This window comes from Callospermophilus lateralis, chromosome 7 (genome assembly GCF_048772815.1).
Source record: "Callospermophilus lateralis isolate mCalLat2 chromosome 7, mCalLat2.hap1, whole genome shotgun sequence".
Taxonomy (NCBI): domain Eukaryota; kingdom Metazoa; phylum Chordata; class Mammalia; order Rodentia; family Sciuridae; genus Callospermophilus; species Callospermophilus lateralis.
Genome location: NC_135311.1, coordinates 142,002,712 through 142,024,717, shown reverse-complemented (window position 1 = coordinate 142,024,717; position 22,006 = coordinate 142,002,712). Strand labels below are relative to the sequence as shown.

The following is a 22,006-nucleotide window of genomic DNA, read 5'->3' as shown; positions in this document are numbered from 1 at the left end:
AACCACATACCTCCATGCCCACACTCTCGTGTGCTCCCACATCCCACACGCTCACACACTAGCACAATCACACATACACGCCCCTACATGGGCTCCTGGTGGAGATGCTCTGGGGCTGGACGTGTCTGAACTCTTATCCTTGGCCATCAGGGTCCAGGCTGCTCACGGGGCTGCCTGGGCATCCCTAAGGACAGAAGGCAGGGAAGAGATTGTCCACTTAGGGAACACCAGCCAGGGCCCAAGGTGGGTCCCCTCCTACCCACCCCAGGTACAACCTGGGTAGACGTGGTGTGTGAAGGCACAGGGCCCAGCTGCCAAGAGCACGCCAGGCTCCGGGAGAGGTCCCTCAGCATCCCGGCCCCTTCTGCTCCTGGGTACTCAGCACAACACCAGCAAGACTCCCAAGCTTCCCCTGGCCATCCCCCATGGGGGACCCCCAGTCCTCCATCCCTGGCCAGAGGAGTGTAAGCATCCTCCCTGGCTGCTGCCCCTCCAGCCCTCTGCCTCCCTGAAGTCGCGCAGCGGTTGCATCCATCATGCTGGGCTTTGTGCCTACGGGACACCCACAGCACCTTGGCTGTGTGCATGTCCACTGCAGGGGTCATCTGGGAGCCGGGTGTCAGGGAAAGGCAGAGGAGGACAGCAGCATCTGAGTTTGCTGGGCAGGGTGTCAGCCCCTCTGGGGACACTGACCTTGGGCTGAAGGTCAGAGAGAAGCGCCCACTCGTCCTGACAGCTTGTCCCTCCCAGCAAGCCCTTCCCCTCCCAGGTCCCATCCTCTGCAGGTGCCACCGGCCCAGAGCATGGGTGTCCCAGGAAGCCCTGCGCAGCCTGCCTCTCCTGCAGGGCCACAGCTCTGCCGTCTGCCCCGCCCTCTGGCAAAGCTCTTCCCCAGCCATCTCGAGGGTCTCCAGGGCCCTCCCCTGGTGGTCTCCCTGGGTCCCTGGGGGGAACGCCTGTGCCTGGGATCTGGCCAGGGCTGGCTGTGCTGCCTTCCCCTCTCTCTGCTATCACTGGCCTGGCCTGCTCTGGTCCACTGGGGCACAGAGCAGCATAGACTGCCCCTGGTGGAGTTGGAATGTGGACCAGGGCCCGGGGGGCGGGGGGTCCCCACAGATAAATCGTACATGGCCTATCCCAGGGGTCTTCAGAGGGCACGTGGTCAGGCTGGGTTTGGCCTATGCCGTGGCACTGGGAGGCTCACAGCAGCCCTCAATGGGGAAGGGGCAGGGAGATCAGGCAGCCTGCTCCTGGGAGGCGGCAGCTAAGGGAGGCAGCAGTGGAGGCCCCCATGACCACCGGGTCACCTGGGAGAGGCCTATCTAACAGAGTGTCACCAGCCTTTGGAGAAGGTTCTAGAATTGCAGTCTCCAGCAGCCATCCGGAGTCTCAGGTAGAGCCCTGCCTGGACAAAAGCCCACAGTCACCACCTTCATCAGCAAAAACGGGCAGGCACCCCGTGCCAACGTCCAGACAGGAGAGGAAGCTGGGCCCTGGGCCTTCGGGAGTGAGCCACACTGTGCTGTGGGTGGGCTCTGTGCCTGGACAAAGCAGCCTCCCACCCAGGCTGGCCCATCCAGGGCCAGTGGATGGGAGTGGTGGCCCTGGCCAGTGGGCAAGAGGCTGGTGCCCAGGGCCTTCAGAGAAGTCTCTGGCCCCTGCACCAAGCCCCCGTGACACGCCCAGGAGCCGGCAGCTGAGGTTGTTAGGGGTGATCTAGGGGAGCGTGGAGGTGATGGGGGCATGGGAGGGAACTGAGCAGGAGGTGGGCTGGGGGTCCAGGCAGGTGAGTAGGTGAGCCAGGACCCCCACTGCCACCAAGAAGGCAGTAAGAGCCAGCAGGAAGCTGTGGTGAGCCCCACACCGTGCCAACGGGCACAGATGTGCTTCTGCAGAGCAGGTGGCTCAGTGGGGCACGTAACCCTCTGTGTTGCTGTCCAGCAGGGTAGAAAAGCGGAAGGTGACGGACCCCGTGGGTGTCCTGAAGGAGAAGTACCTGAGGCCGTCCCCGCTGCTGTTTCACCCCCAGGTAAAACCCAGGCGGCGGGCAGCTGGGCAGGCTCGGGGCCAGCACCCTCACCTTTCAAAGGCAGAGGACCCTGCAGGGATGGAGAGGATGAGGAGGGGGTCCTCACAGTGCAGGCCAGCAAGGCTGTCCAGGGGCCTTCTACCACAGGAGCCCTTCCCTCAGGGGCCACTGACCCACGACTGGCGCTCCAGGAGGGTGGGAGTGTGCACTGGCAGGCTGGGAGGGGGCCCAGAATTTGAACCGAGGGGAAGAGGTGAGCAGCCCAGGTGGCTCGGGGAAGAAGCCGGTCCTCCTGGGTGAGACCTGAGCCTGACGAGTGTGGAGTCCAGAGAGGACAGCTGCATGCGGAGGGGCAGCAGTGGGCACCTCCCCGAGAGCAGAGGGCACCAGGCTCTCCTCAGGGAGCTGGGCAGGAGTCTGCAGAGGGACCCCCGCAGAGTACCAAAGCCTGGACCCTGGACTCAACCCTACCAGCCTGCAGGCCCTCCTGCCTGCCCTCCTGCCCATGTCCTCCTGGGGGGTGGGCACAGCCCAGTTCAGAGTCTTCCTGGTGTCTCACCTGTCCTCCCTTCAAGGAGCCCAGGCCCCCCCTCAGAGCTGCAGACCACTGCCCCAGGCCTCCCCCACCACCCAGAGGGTCCTGGGGCCTCCCAAGCCTGCCTCCCGGGAGCCTGCACAGGCATTGTTTGTCTGCTTTCCCGCCTGGACACCCCTGTTTGTGAAATCTGCGCCCTGGTTGAGTTCACAGCTAAACTTAGCACCTCCCATTGTTCTGCTGGGCCGTGAGTTTGGTTAATGACTTCCCCTGATTTATCCTCGGGCAGGCTGGAGGGGCAGACAAGCCAGCCGCACATCCTGTTGGGGGCGGGGGTGTCTCCACTGGGAAGATTATAGGGCAGACCAGGCGGGGCAGGCAGACCCACCCAAGCCCCAGGAAGAGAGGCCCAGCAGGGGCCCAGCTGCCCATTGTCCCTCCTGCCCACCCCTTGTGGGCCTACAACACCCCTGGCGGTCCCTGTGTCCCTGAGCCAGGAGGAAGGGGCAGGGGAGAGTGACTAATTAAATGGTCTGAGGTTGGGTCGCCACCTGGACAAAAAGTGCCTGGTAGCTGCCGGTCTCTCCCAAGAGGTCACGGCTGCCCCTGCCTGGGCCTCTGAGGTGCCCAGCAACCCCTCTGCCTCTGAGTCCCACGGGGCAGGTGTGCAGCCCTGGGGGTACAGAGCCAGGCCCCACCCAAGGGCAGCCCCTCACCTGCTCTGGGGCTCCTGGGGAGTCTCTGGGTGGCCGAGAGTCAGCGTGTTCCTAGGCACTGCTGGGCCTGAGGGCAGGTGAACAGCAGTCTCCGTGCCAGGGCTTCAGTGCTACCTCAGGGCCCAGGCCATAGGGGCCAAAGAAGGCTGGCTGGTGGCCACCTGGGGGGTCAGCGGGCACAGCCTGGAAGCATCCCATGTCCTCTCGAGGGCTGTGTGCCTGCCCATTCTGACAGGGTGAAGATGGAATCCCTGTGGCCTGGGCAGAGCCCAGAGCAGCATCCGAGGGGAGGCCCCACACAATCTCCATTCATCAGTGGCTTCCCCTCTGTCCCCCAACCGCCAACATGTCTCCCCCACTGGAGCACGTAGCCTCGAGTAGCGCTGGGGCTGAGCCCTCTGTTTCCTGCCCTGAATAAGTGCCTGGTGAACAGCACCCTCAATGGTGCATGCCAGGCCCTTGGACAAGGGGCCAAGGGGCAGAGGGGTGGGTGCTGGCTGAAAGAACCCCCCAGCCGCACCATGGGACGGTTCTGTTCACCCAGGGAAGGCTGGGGCAGAGACTTGGCTGTAAATGAGCAAGTACCTCCTGCAAAGACCTCCTGGTCTACCCACGCCCCTCTGTGGGTGCTGGTTGCCAGGGCCCTGCCCAGGGCCAGTCTCTCCCAGTGGTCACTGCACTTGGGACCATGGGTGGCTCCTTCCCTCTATCTCCATCCATCCACCCTGCCTTCCTTCACCCTGCCTCACCAGTCCCTTCTCTGTGCCCTCCAAGGCAGGTCCTATGGGTGCGTGGAGCAGAGGTGTGTGGAGGCCTGCAGGGGCCCCCTCCCAGGGCTAGTGACGGCTGCGGGGGCCCAGGCATCACTGCCTGAGTTCTCTCCTTAAACCGGGAGCTTTGGCTTGATAAAGCCCCTCCTTCCCGTGGGCCCCTGCACCCAGCTTCCCCAGTGCCCACAGAAGAGCTGGGAGAAGCACCACTGAGACCCGAGCGGCTCCTTCAGCCTCCCCCCTCTCCTGTCAGCACAGTCTGGGGTTGTGACTAGAACTCCACCCAACAGGTGGGAATGAGCAATCCTACACCTCCCTTCTCCTTGAGCAAGCCCTTGACATCTCTGGGGAGCAGAGACAGTGACCTTTGCCTATAGTATGTGACTTTGGGCATTGTTGTTTTGAATTGGTTTCCAGGGGATCTTGTCTTAGCTGTTGAATTCCTTTTCTGCACTTTGCCTGCAATTATGAGATGCAGCCACTAGGTGGCAGTGGTTCCTCAGGCCAGTGGTCTGTTTTATTCAGGTAGCATCTTAATTTTTCAAGGATTAGAAACAAAACCGATAAACAAGAACTAGGTGTGATTCTATGTATAACCCAAACTAGCCCACCAGGAGCGCTGCCAGGGATGTGCCAGCTGGGCATCACTGACCTGGGTCAAAATAAGAGATTGGGTAATGCTGAGCATTGGCAGTCTTCATGACTCATTTCCATCTAAACCGGGCAATGAGGCCAGTTCTTAAGGGCCAGTTCCAGCTCCCGCTGGCTAGACCCTGGGCTATAGCTGGGGCTCCAGGGTAGAGACAGGGCAGGCTGCAGAAGGTGTAAGACACTGGAGGCCCCTGGTTCCAGTGACCACCTGAGAACCTGCTGCTGTGCTCACGTCCCCATGACGAAGGTCCACGCACTGAAGACAGTGTCTCTTGTGCCAGCAGATGTCAGCCATCGAGACCATGACAGAGAAGCTGGAGAGCTTCGCAGCCATGAAAGCAGACTCGGGGGGCTCGCTGCAGCCCCTGCCCCACCACCCCTTCAACTTCCGGTCCCCACCCCCGACGCTCTCGGACCCCATCCTCAGGAAGGGCAAAGAGCGGTACACGTGCAGGTGAGCCCCTGCGTGCCCCTGGAGTACTGGTGGGAAGGTGCCCAGGTGCCCAGGTGCCCACCTATGGCTGTGAACCTGTGCTTCTGGGAAGATCGCCATGGCCACAGGGAAACATGGTGGCCATGACTGGTCAGTTAGCTCTTGAGGCATCCTCTGCAACACATGACACACGTTGGGCCTTCCGCACCACCACCCAGCTGGTTCACGTGAGCCCAAAACACAACCTTGGCCCTCCAGCTGGAGGGGACCAACTGATCAATGTTAGACCCTGAAGGACCCCAGCTCTGAAGGACCCTAGCACTTGGCCCTGCCAGTTTCTATGGGAGGACACTCCCCAGCTGACCTTCTGGCTGTGCAGGCCTGTCCCACTCTGTCCCTGCCGCTGTGTCCATTGCTGGGCAGAGGGGCTGAGAGGCTTCCAGGCTGGGGCCGGTTCACCCTCCTCTGTGGCCCACATCACGCATCTCTGTAAGACTGGGCCAGGCTCTGGGGCCCTCGGGGAAACTGAAACCAGGGTGCAGATGGGCCCTGCCCGGGGCGAGGCCCCCGGCGCTGCTGACCCAGCAAGGAGAGAAGACGTCAGAAAGGACGGCCTGTCGCCTCCTCACATCTCCTCCTTCCACCAGGTACTGTGGCAAGATCTTCCCCCGGTCAGCAAATCTCACGAGACACCTGAGAACGCACACCGGGGAGCAGCCGTACAGGTAGGAGCCCAGCCAGGGCGGCGGGGCTGAGCTCCGAGGGCGGGGTGGGGGGCTGCGATTTTGGCTGCCTGCTTCCGCCTACCATTAACTCCCCTCCTTTGAGCAGGGACCCCCTACCCTGCCTCCAGACCCTGAGAAGGGCCACAGCCCCTGGAGGGGCAGTGGGCAGGAGCCAGGGTGGTCTTGCTGACTCCTGGGGTCTGGTCACTCTCTGGGCCTCTCTCTTCTGAGCCCACTGCTATCCTGCTCCCTGAGAGGTTGTAAGGAGGAGGCAAAAGTTACCCAGGAAGCTTCCAGAAGGCTCCTGCCACGCTCATGAAAGCAGGTGCAGGTAGCTGCTCTCCACCTGTGGCTGGAATGTCCACGGGGACAGCAGCCCAGAATCCGAGTGCATCCACCTGAAGCTGGGGCCCCAGGGTGTCTGTGGAGCAGCTCAGTGTCATTGGCACCCACAGCTCCTCGCCTCTCACAACGGCTGCCGCTGCTGCTCCATGTGGTGGACCAGGGAGTGGGTGGACCGCTGGGCAGGAGCTCTGAGCAAGCACGGGTCCCATCTTGGCTTGGGGGTGCCCCAGGGGTTCCCTCCGGTTCGCAGGCAGGCTGAAGGGGGGCCACGCACCTGCTCCCACCTCACTCCTCTCTCCTGGATACGGGGGTCATTGAAGCAGAGCTCACAGCAGCCCCCAGGGAGTCCCACCACCCCCACTCCAGTGATGAGGACGCCCAGGCTCTGAGATGTCCCTCAACTGACTGCTGTGTCCCCAGGTCCCTGTCCTCTCTGTCCCTTGGGCCTGTGGGAAAGGAAAGGGCTGAGGGTGGCACCCTGACTCTCCTGAAGCCCTGCCCAGTCAGGGAGTGGGCCTTTTAGACAGAGCCCAGGCAATTGTGACCCCGAGACAAGCGGGAAATGCCCGTTTCTCTGCCAGGACCGTTTTAGTAACGTCCTGGGGTGTGTCTGGCTAGCCGAGGCCTTGGGAATAAAGAGAATTTGGCACAGTTTAGGTTGACAGCAGCAGATGCCTGAACTGTGGCCACACAGAGCTCCAGGTCACCAGGAATTGACCCTATGATGCTATGCACCCCGGGGATTCAGTCTGGAGGCCACAGGGGCACGGTGTGCATGCTGGTCCCCGAGCCCCACACAGATATGGAGAATCTCCAGCGTCCATGGGTAGGAGAATCTCCAGAGTCCCTGGCAGGGTAGGTGACAGCCCTGACGGGTCCAGTGTCTGTGCCCTCAGCCCTCCCCACACACCGGCACCCGGCCCACTCTCCAAAACAGTGACTTACAACTTAACAAAGGCGAACAGCAGAAAGATGTGTTTGGTCTGGTCCCCTCCCAGCAAGCGAGCTTGTGTTTTTTCTGTAACGAGAGCCGACTTTTGGACAGTGCTGCTGCGTGCTGAGAGCCCCCAGAGGCTTGAGCCGTGTTTATAGAAGAATTTAATTATCATCGATTTCTTTTGCTCTCTCCAATCTGCGAGTTTCGGCTTTGGTAACAGTGATTGCTTCACAAGTTTGTGCTGCAAATCCTGACTTGGTCTGGCTCAGGCGACCTGCTCTGAGGAGTAGCTGCCCTCCGTTTGGGAGCCCTGGTGGTCTCTAGGCTTGCTTTGATCAGCACAGGATTTTAAGTCAGAAGAGAAAAATGCATGACTCCTCTCAAAAGCCCATTGTGCAGGACACAGGCCGGCCACGAGGTGCTGAACCTCGATGCCGGCCCAGGTGCGAGCCCCTCCTCCTTGGCAGCACCCACGTGCATGCCCACTGCATGTCAACGTGCACATATGTGCCTCTGTGTGCCCAGGAGGGGCTGGCCCCTCGCCAGCAGGCGGACACGGGGCTTCTGGCAGGATAATCGAAGCAGAGGATCAGAAGCATCCTCCTTGTAAGTCCTAGGATTATCTAGAAGCATCAGAAGGTGTTTAGGACCTGGTGTGGAGGGAGGCTGGCCTCCCACCGTCCCGGCAGCAGGGGGTCCTTGGCTGCGGCCTCCCCTGGGTGAAGCGGAGGACGAGGTGTGGCCAAGGATGCTCACTTCCTGAAGCTCCAGCACCGGGCGGGGCAGGATTGGGGCTGGAGAGCGATGAAGATTGAACTGGGAACACTGGGGCTGCCCCAGGGTCCTTCCTCCCAGCCACACTGAGCCCGTCTCGCCCTGACCAGAGACGAGCCTTCGCCAGCGCCCCGGGTGCAGCTGGGTGCCCCTCTTCCCCCAGGGCCCCGTCCCAGCCCGTCCCAAGGCTGCTAAGCAAGGCAAGTCGTGTTTCCGTCAGGGGCTCCGGAGGACCTCACATGCCCTCGTTCTTGTTTATTTTAATTTTTAGGACTGGGCTTTTCTTTCACTCTTAAAGTGACCAACAGCAGTTCCCTGGTGATGGCTGGCGGTGGCCCCGCAGGTCCCAGGGAGGGGCCCACTGTCTGGGGCCTGTTTTACCTTCCACTGCCACCCAGTCCCTGCGCACCCCCAGCCCTCCCGGCAGGGTGGCATGGCCAGGTGCAGCTGGGCCCTCTCGCTCTCTGGCGTTGGGCGCTGTGTCCCCCAAGACAGCTCCCAGTACAGGCCCCACTGCGGGCGAACTCTGCTCCCTCACAGCCCTGGACTCGCTGCTCCCCTGAGTTTCACATGGACGTCTCTGTCTAGGCTGTTAATTTACATGAGAGCCAAGAGAGGCCACAGGCAGGACACCACAACCCAGTGGACGCTGGCCCTTCCCTGACCCCCAGACCCACAGGCCCCACCCCCCACACCTGCTTCAGGCTCAGTCTCGGCTCAGTGTTTGTGGGGAGATGCATCAGAGGGTCCCCACATTGCCAAAGGAACCAGGAACTGGACCGGCAGGGTGTGAGCGTGAGCTCGCCTTCAGACAGGCTGGCCCGCGCCAGCCACCCCAGGACTCTCAGTGCCGCTGCCCGGGAAGCCTTCGCTGGGCAGACACCAGATCAAGCTTGTCCTTCCGGAGCGATGGCCCCGAGGAACCAGAAAGCCTGGGAGCCTGGCCCCCCGGGGTCTGCATGTTGGGGGTGTACGGGTCCCAACGAGACAGTGCACTGGGATTAAAACGCCTCCTTTCTGGGCTCTTTGCTGGGGTTGGAGTAACCCAGCCTTTCTGGCCCAGTACTGGGGGAGCTCAGACCATGGCCTGCACCTGTTATTGCTCAGGTGGAAAAATCCAAGATAGCCAGCACCGCTGGCCTCTCGGATGGTCAGTCAGGTTGCCGACTGTCCCCAGGCTGAGCCGGGGAGAGGCTGTGAGCAAGCCCTGTGCTCCCTGGGACATCCACATGCCTGAGGCCACTCAGCAGAGCCAAGGAGGTGCAGGGTCCTGCAGAGAGGTGCAGCCAGGATGGGGGACAAGGGACCGAGGAGGCCAGCATGCCGAGGAGCCAGTGCACGGCCCTGGAGCAGCACGTTGCCCATGCGTTGTAGAGAAGGCTGGGGTGGACCTGGCCTCAGGCAAGAGTGGGTGCACCACGGAAGCTGTGGTTGGGGCTGCCAATCCCAGACAGAAGGCCTGGGCACGGGGGGGCCACTCCTTCCGTCAGCACCACCCCCCATCTTCTGGGGTACTCCTTATCAACCTGCAGGGTTGTGTCAGGTGGCTTGTAGGTGGGGCACTTGCAGGCTGAGTCCAGGGACATTTTCGTGCACCTGCACCCTTCACACAGGGTGTGCTTCTCTCCAGCCCAGCAGTGTCCAGATGTGGGGCCCAGGACCTGCCCTGAGGGCATGCTTCTGGTCCCTTAGGCTCCCTGGGCAGGGCCTACACCAGCCGCTGATGTCGATCCAGACCCCTCCCATGGGTGGCACAGGGCTGCAAAGGCCACTCCTACAGAGACCCTCCCTGCTGTGTCCTGAAGTGCCCTCAGGCAAGTGTCCACATGACCAAGGCTCGTGACCAGCCTGCTGGGCTGGAGTGTCCACCAGCACCAAATGTGGGCGAGGTGGGGCCTCACAGGGCCCTGGCCCGTGGGACTTCTGTCTTTACAACAGCCAGACATCCTGGTGGTGAAGAGAGCCCCCACCCGTGCCCCCACCAAGGCTGGCTGCACAGGCCCTGCGTCCCAAAAGCCTCAGCCAGGCAGGGCCCACGGCCCAGGATGCCCTGTACCTTACACAGTGGACACAGCAGCGCTTGCTTTTCGAGCAGGCAAACGCACACCTCATATAAACAAAATCATCCAGTGCTCCCGCCCGAGACCCTGATGAGCCTCCCTGGAGGCTCTCTGAAGGCCAGGTGCACAGCATCCGCGGCCAACCTCCTGCACACGTGGGGCGCCCCCGCTGGCTCTGGTCACCTCCCCTCCACCTGCCCTCCACAGTGCAGAACCCGCTCTTCCCAGAGCACTCACGGGTCTACAGAGCTCAGGAGACCCCCTCCGCTCGGCTCTGGGTCGGTTTGGGCTTTCTTGCTGCTCAGTGTGCGGGTCACTTCAGGGCCTTCAGGGTGGTGCACAGCAGGGACCCTCCCTGGGGAAGCTGTGCAGGGGGCGGGCTTCCTCACCTGTGTGTCAGGGCTCTGCTCTGAGGAACGGGGAGTCAGAACAGGCGTCCCAGTCAGATTGTCCCAGTCAGAGTGCAGGCCGGTGAGTCCCTGCTGCCCAGATGGGACATAAGGATAAAAGAAGGTCGGCATAGCCCCAGGCCGTCCTCAGCCCGCTGGCTGCAGGTGGAGGAGCCCCCCACCCCACCGGCCAGGGCAGCTAAGCATTAACAGGATTGTGACACTGAGGCCCAAGTGAGACAGAGGGCCGCTCAGAGGGCACCTGGGAGCCTTCCTGCTGCAGAGCGAGGCTGGGGCCAGGCCTCCCTCCACCTGGGAAGCTGGGGCGGCTCTCAGCCCTTGCGTGTTGTGATGCTGCCCTCGTGAGGCTGCTGGGGGCATGTCGCCCCAGGCTGCAGACATGCCCAGCCCTGGACGCTGGAGGCCCAGCAGGACCTGCGGCCTGCTCAGGGCTTGTTCAGACAGGATCTGCTGCTTCAGGTGGTGGCCTGGGGTGGAGGCCAGCCCCTGCCCACCGCCGGTGCACCTGTCTTCCAGGTGCAAGTACTGCGACCGCTCCTTCAGCATCTCCTCCAACCTCCAGCGGCACGTGCGGAACATCCACAACAAGGAGAAGCCCTTCAAGTGCCACCTGTGCAACCGGTGCTTCGGGCAGCAGACCAACCTGGACAGGCACCTCAAGAAGCACGAGCATGAGGGCGCGCCAGGTGGGCCGCGTGGGGCTCCAGGGGGGAGGGGAGGTGCCAGGTGGGCCGCGTGGGGCGCCAGGGGGGAGGGGAGGTGCCAGGTGGGCCACGTGGGGCGCCAGGTGGGCCGCGTGGGGCGCCAGGGGGGAGGGGAGGTGCCAGGTGGGCGGGTGTGGGGCGCCCCAGGTGGGCCACGTGGGGCGCCAGGGGGGAGGGGAGGTGCCAGGTGGGCGGGTGTGGGGCGCCCCAGGTGGGCCGCGTGGGGCGCCAGGTGGGAGGGGAGGTGCCAGGTGGGTGGGTGTGGGGCATGCCAGGTGGGCCGCGTGGGGCGCCAGGTGGGAGGGGAGGTGCCAGGTGGGCGGGTGTGGGGCATGCCAGGTGGGCCGCGTGGGGCGCCAGGGGGGAGGGGAGGTGCCAGGTGGGCGGGTGTGGGGCGCGCCAGGTGGGCCCCGTGGGGCGCCAGGTGGGAGGGGAGGTGCCAGGTGGGCGGATGTGGGGTGCCCCAGGTGGGCCCCGTGGAGCGCCAGGCGGGCGGGCAGGAGGGGAGGTGCCAGGGGAGGCAGGTAGGAGGGCAGCTGAGAGCAACTCAAGGCAGGTCCTGCCGAGGGTGCCCCTGACACGCGCCCCTCCACAGTGAGCCAGCACGCGGGGGTCCTCACGAACCACCTGGGCACCAGTGCCTCTTCCCCGACCTCCGAGTCGGACAACCACGCACTTTTAGACGAGAAAGAGGACTCCTACTTCTCTGAAATCAGGAACTTCATCGCTAACAGCGAGATGAGCCAGGCATCCTCGAGAACAGACAAGCGGTAAGGGAGACACACCCGGCCCAGAGGGCTGACCTTGGCTACCCTCTGCCAGGGCAGGTGACCTTGACCCTGGTCAGGACTAGGCCCCAGGGCAGAGGAAGGCCCAGGCTGTGAGAGGCAGGCCCCTGCCTGGCTGTTCCCCCACCCCCAGCATCACAGAGCCACCAGGTGAGGGACTCGGTGCCTGGCACACAGCTGAGCGGCACTGGCTCTGCTGCTGTCAAGAGATGCGTGTGCAGAGCTCCTGCCACAGCCCAGCCACGCCCAGAAGCCCAGGGCACTTCTGTCCACTCCAGGCACTCAGTAGTGGTTCCCAGGCAAGACTGCTGCCCCTTTAAACATGCTTGTACACACACACACACACACCTCCACAGGCACACTTCAACTTACAGTGGGGCCACATCTAACAAAACATCCTAGCTGGACATGTTGTAAGCAGAAGCTGCCGTCCGCAGCCGGACCTCTGAACTCCAGTGTGGCCACACCTGCTGAGGTGTGCGCAGAACACGCACCTCAGCCTCAGTGGGTGCTAATGTCAAATGTCATCCCTACATCCCGCACTGTGCAGGCCTGGCTGTCCCTCCTGACCATAGGCCTAATGGAGGCTGTGACTCACTGCCACTGCCCAGCGTTAAGACATGTCCTCCTGTCTGAAGTCCAAAATTCAAAGTAAGGTTTCCAACAAATACAAATCACTTTTATTCCACTGTAAAGTTAAGAAATCCTGAGTGGAACCACTAAGTCAGAGACCGTACACACAAGCAGGCATGTGACACACACATGTACACATGTGCATGCATGCAGGGCACACACATGCACACACATGTGCTTATGCATATGTGTGCATGCACGTACTATGTATGGGGGGGCATGTGTGGGTGCACATGCGTGGCGTGTGCGTGTGTGGGCATGTGCGTGTATACAATGCTCTACACGTGCACACACAGAACGGCAGAACAGTGGCAGGACTCGGCTTCAGGACTTGGGTGTTCTGTGCAACCTCGCGCCCAGGGCTCTGTGTGTGGCCTGCCCAGGGCCCTCCTTCCAGAGGGCAGCTCAGAGCCCAGGAGACAGGATGCAGAACATCTGCAGGACAGCCTGGTGCTGCAGACCCCAGAAGGGCTCAGGCAGGGACCCCCGGGTTCCGCACAGGGGTGCCTGGCCCAGCCCAGCAGCCAGCCCAGAGCCTACAGCCCAGCCCCAGCCCTCATCCCAGTGGCCCTGGTGGCTGCAGCTCGGGTGTGAGGAAGGTCCCTGGAGACCCGGCTGCCCCAGGCCTGGCTGCTCTTCCAGGACAGGGCTGCATCCTCCTGCCCTTGGTGCTCCTGGGGACCTTGGGGAAGTCCCTTTGAGCAATCAGTGACAGAGAACTTAGCCTGTGCTTCTACCCCTGGCAAGGAGAGCTCACCTGGAGGGCCCTCTTACCCTCACCCGAGGCCCAGGTACAGCCCCAGTCCTGCTCCCCATCCTTGGCCGCAGTCCCAGTGCCTGAAGGGCAATCGTCCTGCCACTCTGAGAACACCTCCTCACTACCAAAGACCACCCCACACTGGCCCTCGGAGGCCCTGGAGAACTCGCCCTGGCGTCCTCACTGGGTGACCCAGGACCAGTGCCAAGCTCCTGGGGCACCACAGTGGCAGGCCAGGCCCTCCACTGAGCCATGGGGACAGCCACTGAGCCATGGGGTCCTCTGGAAGGACAAGTGTCCCGGCTCGCGGATGAGGGCAGGAGCCCTCCCAACCCTGGCCTGGCCATGGGGCACTCCAGCAGGCCTCCCCACTGCCCTCCCCACAGCCAGGGGGCGAGCAGCCCCAACCCCAACCCGGGCACACCTGGTCCCACGCTCACCCAGGCCCCGGACAGCCTGTCCTGCTGCAGCGAGGCCCAGGGCCCAGCTGGCTTTGCCCCTCACTGTCCCCTGTCACTGTCACCAATGATGTGGGACATGGTTGACTTTAGTCAGCCCGCCTGGTGGGGACGCTGGCAGTCCCACTTGGGGCTAGAAGCAGCTAACACCATCTGGCTCTCGGTCAGTAGGTGAGGCCCAGGCCTGCCAGGCTTCCTGGCCCAGCCATCCCCTCAGCCCCTGGGTTGGACTGTGTTCCCAAAGTTCCCCCGTGGAACCCTAACCCCAGCGCACCTGGGCATGACAGTGTGGGCCAGGGTCTCCACAGGGGAGAGGGAGTGACCGTGGGGACTGCTGGAGTGAGGTGGCCTCTGGACCCTTACGAAAGGGGCAGTGTGAACAGACATGGAGAGCCCTGTGGGGACGGAGACAGAGCCGCCAGGAGCCGGGAGATGGTTTCCCCTCAAATTCAGAAGGACCTTGAGCCACACCTCACCGACTCGGGAGCGTCAGCTTGCGGAGCTGTCAGCACACAGGCCACCAGCACGTCACCGACCGGAGTGGCCATCCTCCTGTCTGAAGCCGAGGGCAGCCTGCCAGACCTGAGTGGACCCTGCTGGACCCACTCACACCCATGGCATGTGTTCTGTGCAGGGTGAGCAGGCAGGAAAGAAAGAGGGTAGATCCTGCTCCCCAGAGAGCAGGGATTCCGGTGCACCTGAGGAGGCGTCAGCCTGCGGTCCCCCTGCCATTCATCCTGTCTGCAGAGTGGACTGTGAGGGCCAAAGGCCAAACCCCTGCCAAGGTCACCCCACGGAGATCCAGGGCAGGCAGCAGGACCAATCTCCCTGGCACCTGAGTCCCCCGCTGGATGACCAACGTGTGCACGGAGGCTCCTGGCCAACCAGCCAACACAGGCGACTCTGGATGTGTCCCTGAGCCCCTGACCTCTGGAGACTCTGCCCGTCCCACAAGGCAGCTCTGGGGACAGCTTCTCCAGCACCTTCCCGTCTTGGGAGAGCTGGCCACCGAGGGTCTCCTGCTCAGCCAGGCACTGTGGAGGCGCCACCTTCAATGCCAAGAACCGACCCCTGTGTCCACCTGAGACCGCGCGTGCTGCCCAGTGCTGCTGCCGACAGTCCCCCGGGGCCCAGCAGGACGAGAGTGGGGGACTGCTGCTCTGGAAGCCGCTGTGGAGGACACCTTTGCGCCTCACTGAGGCCCTCTGCCAGCAGGAGCGCCCGACGGTGGCTGCAGCCCTGGAGCCCTGGCGGCCTTAGGCGTGAAGATGGAGTGCACCTGGGTGGGACTTTCTGCGGGGCCTGAGCTCTCCCCTCTCGCTGGCTTTTCTCTTTTTTCTTTAGTAAGGAGGAGCCAGAGTAGAAGCCCCGTGCCCAGGACCCAGTGACCTGGGGCTGAGAGGCGGGATCCGAGCCACAGGAGTCCCGGGGTCTCTGAAGCTTGGCCTGGCTGGTGTAGACGGCTGACAGCAGGCAGCTTGAGCCCAGTGTCCCACATGTCCCTCGGGGGCCCCCTCGTGGTCCTGAGTCCCTGTGCCTGGCTGGGGAACATGTGCAGATGGCACCACGGGCCCTGGACAGGGTGTGCAGGCACCCTTGGGCAGTGCCCAACCCTGTCACAAACACAGGACTACTTCTCCAGGCCTAGCCGCAGCCTTTTCCCTGACACACGCACTCACCAGGAGCCCCTGAATGGCCTGGTGTCCACTGCTGGGGGACCTGTTTCTGTCCCTGCGTCCCCCCACGACCCTCTCCTCTCCTGTGACCTTCCTCGCCCCATCGCTCTCTGTCCATGGCAGGGAGCATGGCTGGGCCCCAGGGAGGCCACCAGCTGCCTAGGACCCAGAGCTTAAGGATTCTGACATAAATGCCAGGTCTCCCGGGGAGAGCTGGGAGGCCACGGGGAGGCGCAGGGAAAGAGCCGAGCAGCTGCTGGCCTTGGGGGCGGGCGAGGCAGGGCCCCTGAGCACAGCCGGCTTCCCCGTGTCGCTTCAGGCCCGAGATCCAGGAGCTGGGCAGCAACCCCCAGTGTCCAGGCTTAGCCAGCGAGAAGCCAGAGGAGGTGGAGGAGGAGGAAGAGGAGGAGCTGGAAGAGGAGGACGAGGACAGCCTGGCCGGGAAGTCGCAGGACGACACGGTGTCCCCCACGCCCGAGCCCCAGGGAGTCTACGAGGACGAGGAGGACGAGGAGCCACCGGCCTCCCTGGCCGTGGGCTTTGACCACACCCGAAGGTGGGGGCGGCTGTGGGCTGGGGGATAGCCAGGGAGGGACTGGGCATCTCCAGGTGACCGTCCTCTTCAGGACGTCCTCCTCTGCCAGGAGGCACCTCCATCCAGGGCTCCTCCCTGCCCAGCAGGTGTGGCTTCTGCAAGCCCCTGTAGGAAGGCCAGGGGGTCTGGAGCCTCCGAGAGGATGGAAGGAGAGGGCAGTAGGGAAGACGTCCTCTGTCAGACAGGACCTGAGGGTCCAGGCACTGCCACGAGGCTACTCACTGCTGCGTCCACCCCAGCAGTGCTGTCCGGCCTCAAGAGGGGCAGTAGGTACAGGGCCTGAGCACCCACAGCTTTGGAAGTCCTACCAACTAGAACCACTTCCCTTGGCACTGGGGTGACATGGCCAGCATTCCAAGACCCCCAGGGGAGGCCCTCTGGAGATGGCATGTCCTGGGCAGTTCTGGGTCCAGGGAGGGCAGCCTGGGCCCCTCCAACGCTGCCTGGAGTCTCTCGAAATGAAGGCCTCCTTCCCAGCCCCCCATCTCTAGACCAGAGACCACACCTGCTGTCAGGCGTGTGTGTGGCCCACTCAGCCCCGTGGGGCCCTCTGTCCATCTGCTGTCCTGCATCCGTGGCTTCCGTCTAGGTGTCCTGTGTCCATGTGTCTGTCTCCTTGTGCATGTGGCTTGTGGAGACCCATGGCATGCATGCAGGCACACAGCCAGCCATGCAGCATCAGACGGGCGGCCGGCGGCCAGACCAGCTAACCCCGGCCCCCCTGGTCCTTGGTGCAGGTGTCTTGAGGAGCCAGAGGGCGGCCTGTCAGCTTTGGAGCCGACGCCGGCCTTTGGGAAGGGGCTGGATCTCCACAGAGCAGCTGAGGAAGCATTTGAAGTTAAAGATGTGCTTAATTCCACCTTAGATTCTGAGGCTTTAAAACAGACCCTGTACAGGCAGGCTAAGAACCAGGTAGGTACCATCAGAGCCCTGCCCGCCCTTCCGTCCCCACCTGGCTCCGGGCCACCGCACCTCTTGTCCGAGGGACAGCCCCAGTGCTCCCCTCCCACTGTGGCCATCCCTTGCCCAAGGGAAGCTCAGGAGCCCTCCTCATCATGCCCACTGAAGTGAGCTAAAGTGAAGCCCTAGTGACCACCAGGGTCCCACGGCCAGGGTGAAGCAGGAAGAGGTTGAGAACAGAGAGTGGGCAGCTGGGTCTCAGGCGCAGGAGTATGGGTCACTTTCGTCCCATCCCTAGTGGGTAATGTCCATGAACAGCTGCTTGGGTCTCCCTATCTCTGATCCAGCTTTTCCTGGGGGACGCTGCCCTATCAAGTGGTCGCCACCTCCAAGCTAGAGCAGCATGGGGTGAGTAAGGGCACCAGGCTCAGCCTGGCACACCTCATCCCCATGCCTAGGGCAGTGGGCACAGAACCCTGCCCTGTGCCTCTGCAGCCAGAGGCTCAGGTCCCTCCACTCTCTCTGCTGCAGGGCGTGGCCCAGCCCAAGAGTCTCAGCAAAAGCTGTCTGCATGTCTGTCTTCGTCTTCTACTAATGCTGTCCAGAATGTTTGCTTGGGGGGACCGGCACCTGCTTCCCCATCACCCCACCCATGAACACACAGAGTGTCCCAGGCCTGGTCACCTCCTGCCCTGAGGCCTGGGCAGAAGGATGTCCTGTTGCTGACTAAGGCCAGGAAACACATTCCCATTCCCTAATAACTCATCAGCTCAGAAATGCTGCCCTTTTTGTTTCTAGAAGTAGCTCTTTGACGACGCCACAGCCGCCAAGGCAGGTGTCCCCAGGCCCCTGCCCCTCCAGGCAGGGAGGACCCTGTGGGTGTGGGGTCTTAACGGTACCTCCCACCAGGTCCCAGGGCCCTCCCAGCACAGACCCCTGTCACCAGGAAGATCAAAGTGGGGGGATGAAAGGCGAGTGCAGGGAGCACCCCCAGGAGGCCACGGGGTTCTGTGTGCACCAGAGGCCCCTGGCCAGGCCACGATGTCTTGGTGCCACTCTGGACAAACACCCCCTGCCCTGTTCTGACCCCTCACACGCCTCTGTCTTCCAGGCCGGGGGGAAGAGCCTGACCCCAGGCACCTTTGCCCACCTCTCCCCATCTGACAGGGCCAGGCCAAGCTGGCCAGGGGCCAGCGGAGGTTGGGGACAAGGTTCAGCCCTTCCTGTCTGTGACACTGCTCACCTGTCCTGTGTCGTCCCCCTGCCAGGCATATGCAATGATGCTGTCCCTTTCCGAGGATGCTCCTCTCCACGCCCCCTCCCAGAGCTCGCTGGACGCTTGGTTGAACATCGCAGGAGCCACGTCGGAGTCTGGAACCTTTAACCCCATCAACCACCTCTGAGGGGCCAGGAGGCCCCAGGGCCAGAGTCCAAAGTCGGGGTGCCAGCTGCGGGGAATGGCGGCGGGCCCCCGGAAGCCCCTGCCACCTGCACTGGAGCACTGCTCAGCGCCCAGCCCCAACCCTCCAAGTTCAATTCTGACTTCTCCAGGGAAAACTTGGAACCCAACCGTCCCCAAAGCAGCCATGGCACCTCCCTGCCTCTGAGAAGCGGCCCTGGGAATTCCCTTCAGTCTCGGCGAGCACCAGCGACGCTCAGGCTGCTCTCGGAGCGGAGCGGCCTTGAAGAAGAGCGTGGCGGGTGAGGGTGGGATCTCAAGCCCGGATGGGAGCCCTGGGCTGCTTCTGGGAGCCTGCGTGGCTCCAGAGAGTGCACAGAGGACACAGGTGTGCCCCGAGGAGACACAGGCGCAGTTTTTATAGTGAAAATGACCAGAATGACCCTTTTGGTAATCTTATTGACTACAGAGTCTATTTAAGCATGTGGGTTTTAAAAAAATAGACAGTATTTTTTAAAAAAATCAAACAAAATGACTTGCAAATTGTTTTTTAAAAGTAATTTTGCATTGCTTTGGAATTTCAGCTTATTTGCCAACCCAAACCTGCCTGGGCAGCCAGCGCTGTGCTTGGGGTGTACCCTTTATACTGTAGATAATGGAGAATTTTCTATCGTTGATCCTATTTGTACAAGCCAAGGTGATTCTGGGTGCCCCCCAAGACAGAAAAGAGGCCCGGGGACTCTCCTTTGAACGTGCGCAGACCCTGCTGAGGAATTCCTAGACTTGGTGCCTGGCTGCAGGCTTGCTGGAGCCGGGACTGGGAGGTTGCCTGCCCGCTTGTGGCCTGCAAAGAAATCCACAGGCCCCCACCCATGACCCCCCAATTGTATGGGGATGTCGGGAGCCCGTGGCTCAGGTCCTGCATGCAGAGGTGTGGCAGAGCACCTGATGATCCTCTGTGCCTCCACACCCAGGCCGGCCCCAGCCGCTCTTCTCAAGGCAGGGTCTGTTGGGACATTCTTGGTCCCCAACCTCCTGCTCTCACCTGACCCCCAGCAGCTGGAGTGTCCTGCCTGAGGCCGAGGCCGCCAGGTGGGGTGCCCTTCCCAGCTGCACCACTTCAGGACGCCCAGAGCTGCCCGTGCCTGAGACTCCGCACCGACCACCTGGCCGCCGCTTCTGCTCTCGGCGCAGGTTCTTGACAAGACAGGGTCGGGAGCAGAAGGGGTCGGGGACCTGCTGCAAAGAGCAGAGACAGCACAGTCCCCAGGATGGGCCACTCTCTCCCTGGGGATGTGTCCACCTCTCCATTCGGACCGGCTTTAAATTATTCCCGTAGGGGCCAATTTCAAATAATTTTTTTCCTGATGGAATTTACCTTAATCTGTATATAACTTGTAATTTTTTCTAATTCATTTTTTTTCTTATTTTATTTCTTCCTTAACAGTATTTTTGGCATTAGACATTCTTATTGTGAAGAAATAATGTTAATATAAGTATCTAGTGAAGGACCAAAACCGTGTAATAAGGTTGTGTGTCGTGTGATCACTAACCAGGGAGTGGGGCGGTTTTTAATGTGCCAAATACCCCCGCGTCCCCCCCTCACGAATCCTGCTGTCACTGCTACCCATTTACCAGACAATCATGTGTTTTGTTAAATTTGAGTTTCAGCTGCATTTAAGACAAGTGTTCTATTTATTTCTTTTATTGTTTGGAAGAAAAAAAAAAGAAGAGAAAAAAAATTGCCCCAGTTTCCCTTTTAAAAAAGAGGAGCAAAAAATGCACAAAACCAGGGCACAGGCCTAACATAGTGTAGCTCTGTGCCCTGCGGGGACCTCCCAGTGGTTGTCCCCGGGGGCAATAGGCAGTATTGAAGCTGGCGTGTTCCATGAGTGTCCCAGTGGCTCCAGGCCAAAGATGACCGTCTCTTGATGCCAGGTGGCCAGGTGAGCTCTGGAGACTCACACCCCGGAGGCCCCTGCAGACACCAGGGACCTGCAGGTCACAGTGAAAGGGCTGCTCCCCTTCTAAAACAGAGAGCCAGCCTGCCACTGGACTGGCCTGGCGCACCTGTGCGCAGGCTGGAAAGACGCCCTCGGGGGAGCCGGGGAGCCTGGGCCCCTGGCCGACCCGCTGGCCGACCGCAGGGACTCGCAAACACACCTGCCCAGGACGGCTCCTCACAGACCCGCCAGGTCCGGCCCAGGAATTTCCACTTCCTCCTCAAACTAGGGGGGACCCTCAGAAAAATCCAACCTCAGATACAGACCCCCCACTTCTGTAAACCCCAATTATATGATTTCTTCTGCGAAAGAACAAGGTGTGCGCTTTTCTTTGCGATGTGCTGCTCTCTCCCAGCGGGACGTCTGGAGGGAGGAGGCGAGGTGTGTCGGCAGGACAGACAGGCCCCCCTCGTCACCCTGGGGTGCCCTGCCCAGTTCTGTCATCTGGGGCGCATCTTCCCGCGCATTTTCTCTTCTCTTCCTTCTCTTCTTCCCTCTCTCCAAAGAGCCCTGGCTGCACATGTGTCATGTCTTCTTGTCCCCACAAGGGTAGCAAGCCCAGCTTCTCTTGAACACTCAGCCCCCTGGGCCCAGCACTCGGCATTTTGGGGTGCTCTGCCCTTAGACCCCCTGACAAAGAGAGCGATCCCTAAGTTGCGTCAGTGCTTGGTACTGCCCCAGACCCAGCCAGCTCCAGGCTTCTGGCTTTCCTGTGCCCAGGTGGCAGTGCCAGCCCAGAGGTGTCTGGTCACTCAGGCCCAGTGTCCTCCACACTAGGAGACCAACTGGGGGTCGGGGGGCCAAGCCAAGACCCTGGCCCCCAGAGCACCAAGCCCAAACAGGGGGCCGTGTGGCTATGCAGCAAGGACAAAGAAGGGTCCAGGCGGCTGGCTGGCCAGTTACCCTCTGCGGAAGGTGGCTCAGGTTGCGGCCAGTCTGCCCAGTGTGTGGCCTTGATAACTCCTTTGGATTGTTGGCCCTCGTCCCCCAACAGAAATTCAGAGGAGGCCCCTGCACCTTCCCTCTACGTCCTGGGGACCCTGTCCCTGGTGAGGCCCCACCTGTGTCCTGTTGCTGCCCCCATCCCAGGATGCCCAGGGAGGACATGTGGGGCTGCCCATCCTACTGAACAGGCAGATTCTGCATGAGCGAGCCCCATGATGTCCCTGAGCAAACCCAGGGAGGTGGACTAGTGGATGGGGTAGGCACAGAGTGGCCTGAGAGACGGCCCAGCCCGAGGGGCCCTCCTTTCCAAGAGTGCAGCTGGCCTTTCCAGACCCTGCTGGACCCAGACCCCCCCCCCCCGCTGGACCCAGACCCCCGTGACCCAGAGTCCAGCCCTGGAGACGGGAGGGCCCTTGGCCCCTCTGCTTCTGCTACTTCCCCCAGCGAGTATTTGCAAACACCCTCCTGATACATATCACGTGTTTTAGCACTGGATTGTGGTCCCTGTCCCCATCCTCGTCCCCTGCCTGAGTGACTGAAACCTACTGAGCTCTTCCAGGGAGGGGAGAGGAGGGCTTGCCCCATTCTGCCACAGGATGGGGACGGGGGTCGGGGAGCCTGGGCGGCGCTCCCTCCCGGCTGGGAACACCGGACACCGTTCTGGTCAGTGGAGGTCAGCTGGGTGTCCAGAGCCGTGGAACTGTCCGCCGCATTGAGTGATACTGTGACGAAGACGTCTTGCGTCATTCCGAGAAGAGTCCCT

The 22,006-nt window shown here is 61.9% G+C and overlaps 1 protein-coding gene across 4 annotated transcripts in view; it reads left to right on the top strand.

The window, feature by feature from the left end:
- Prdm16 (PR/SET domain 16) overlaps positions 1–21,778 on the top strand; it is a 309,017-nt gene extending 287,239 nt beyond the window's left edge. The window contains exons 10-17 of one of the 4 annotated variants that reach the window (XM_076861467.2): positions 1,942–2,029; positions 4,986–5,155; positions 5,782–5,859; positions 10,902–11,071; positions 11,685–11,859; positions 15,721–15,957; positions 16,734–16,908; positions 18,165–21,778. In XM_076861467.2, coding sequence (XP_076717582.2) covers positions 1,942–2,029; positions 4,986–5,155; positions 5,782–5,859; positions 10,902–11,071; positions 11,685–11,859; positions 15,721–15,957; positions 16,734–16,908; positions 18,165–18,299 — 1,228 coding nt within the window. In that variant the 3' untranslated portion in view covers positions 18,300–21,778. Of the gene's footprint in view, positions 1–1,941; positions 2,030–4,985; positions 5,156–5,781; positions 5,860–10,901; positions 11,072–11,684; positions 11,860–15,720; positions 15,958–16,733; positions 16,909–18,164 lie in introns of those variants that run through there. The other 3 variants (XM_076861464.2, XM_076861465.2, XM_076861466.2) reach the window with 3 other exon arrangements.
- The last annotated feature ends 228 nt before the right edge of the window (positions 21,779–22,006 follow it).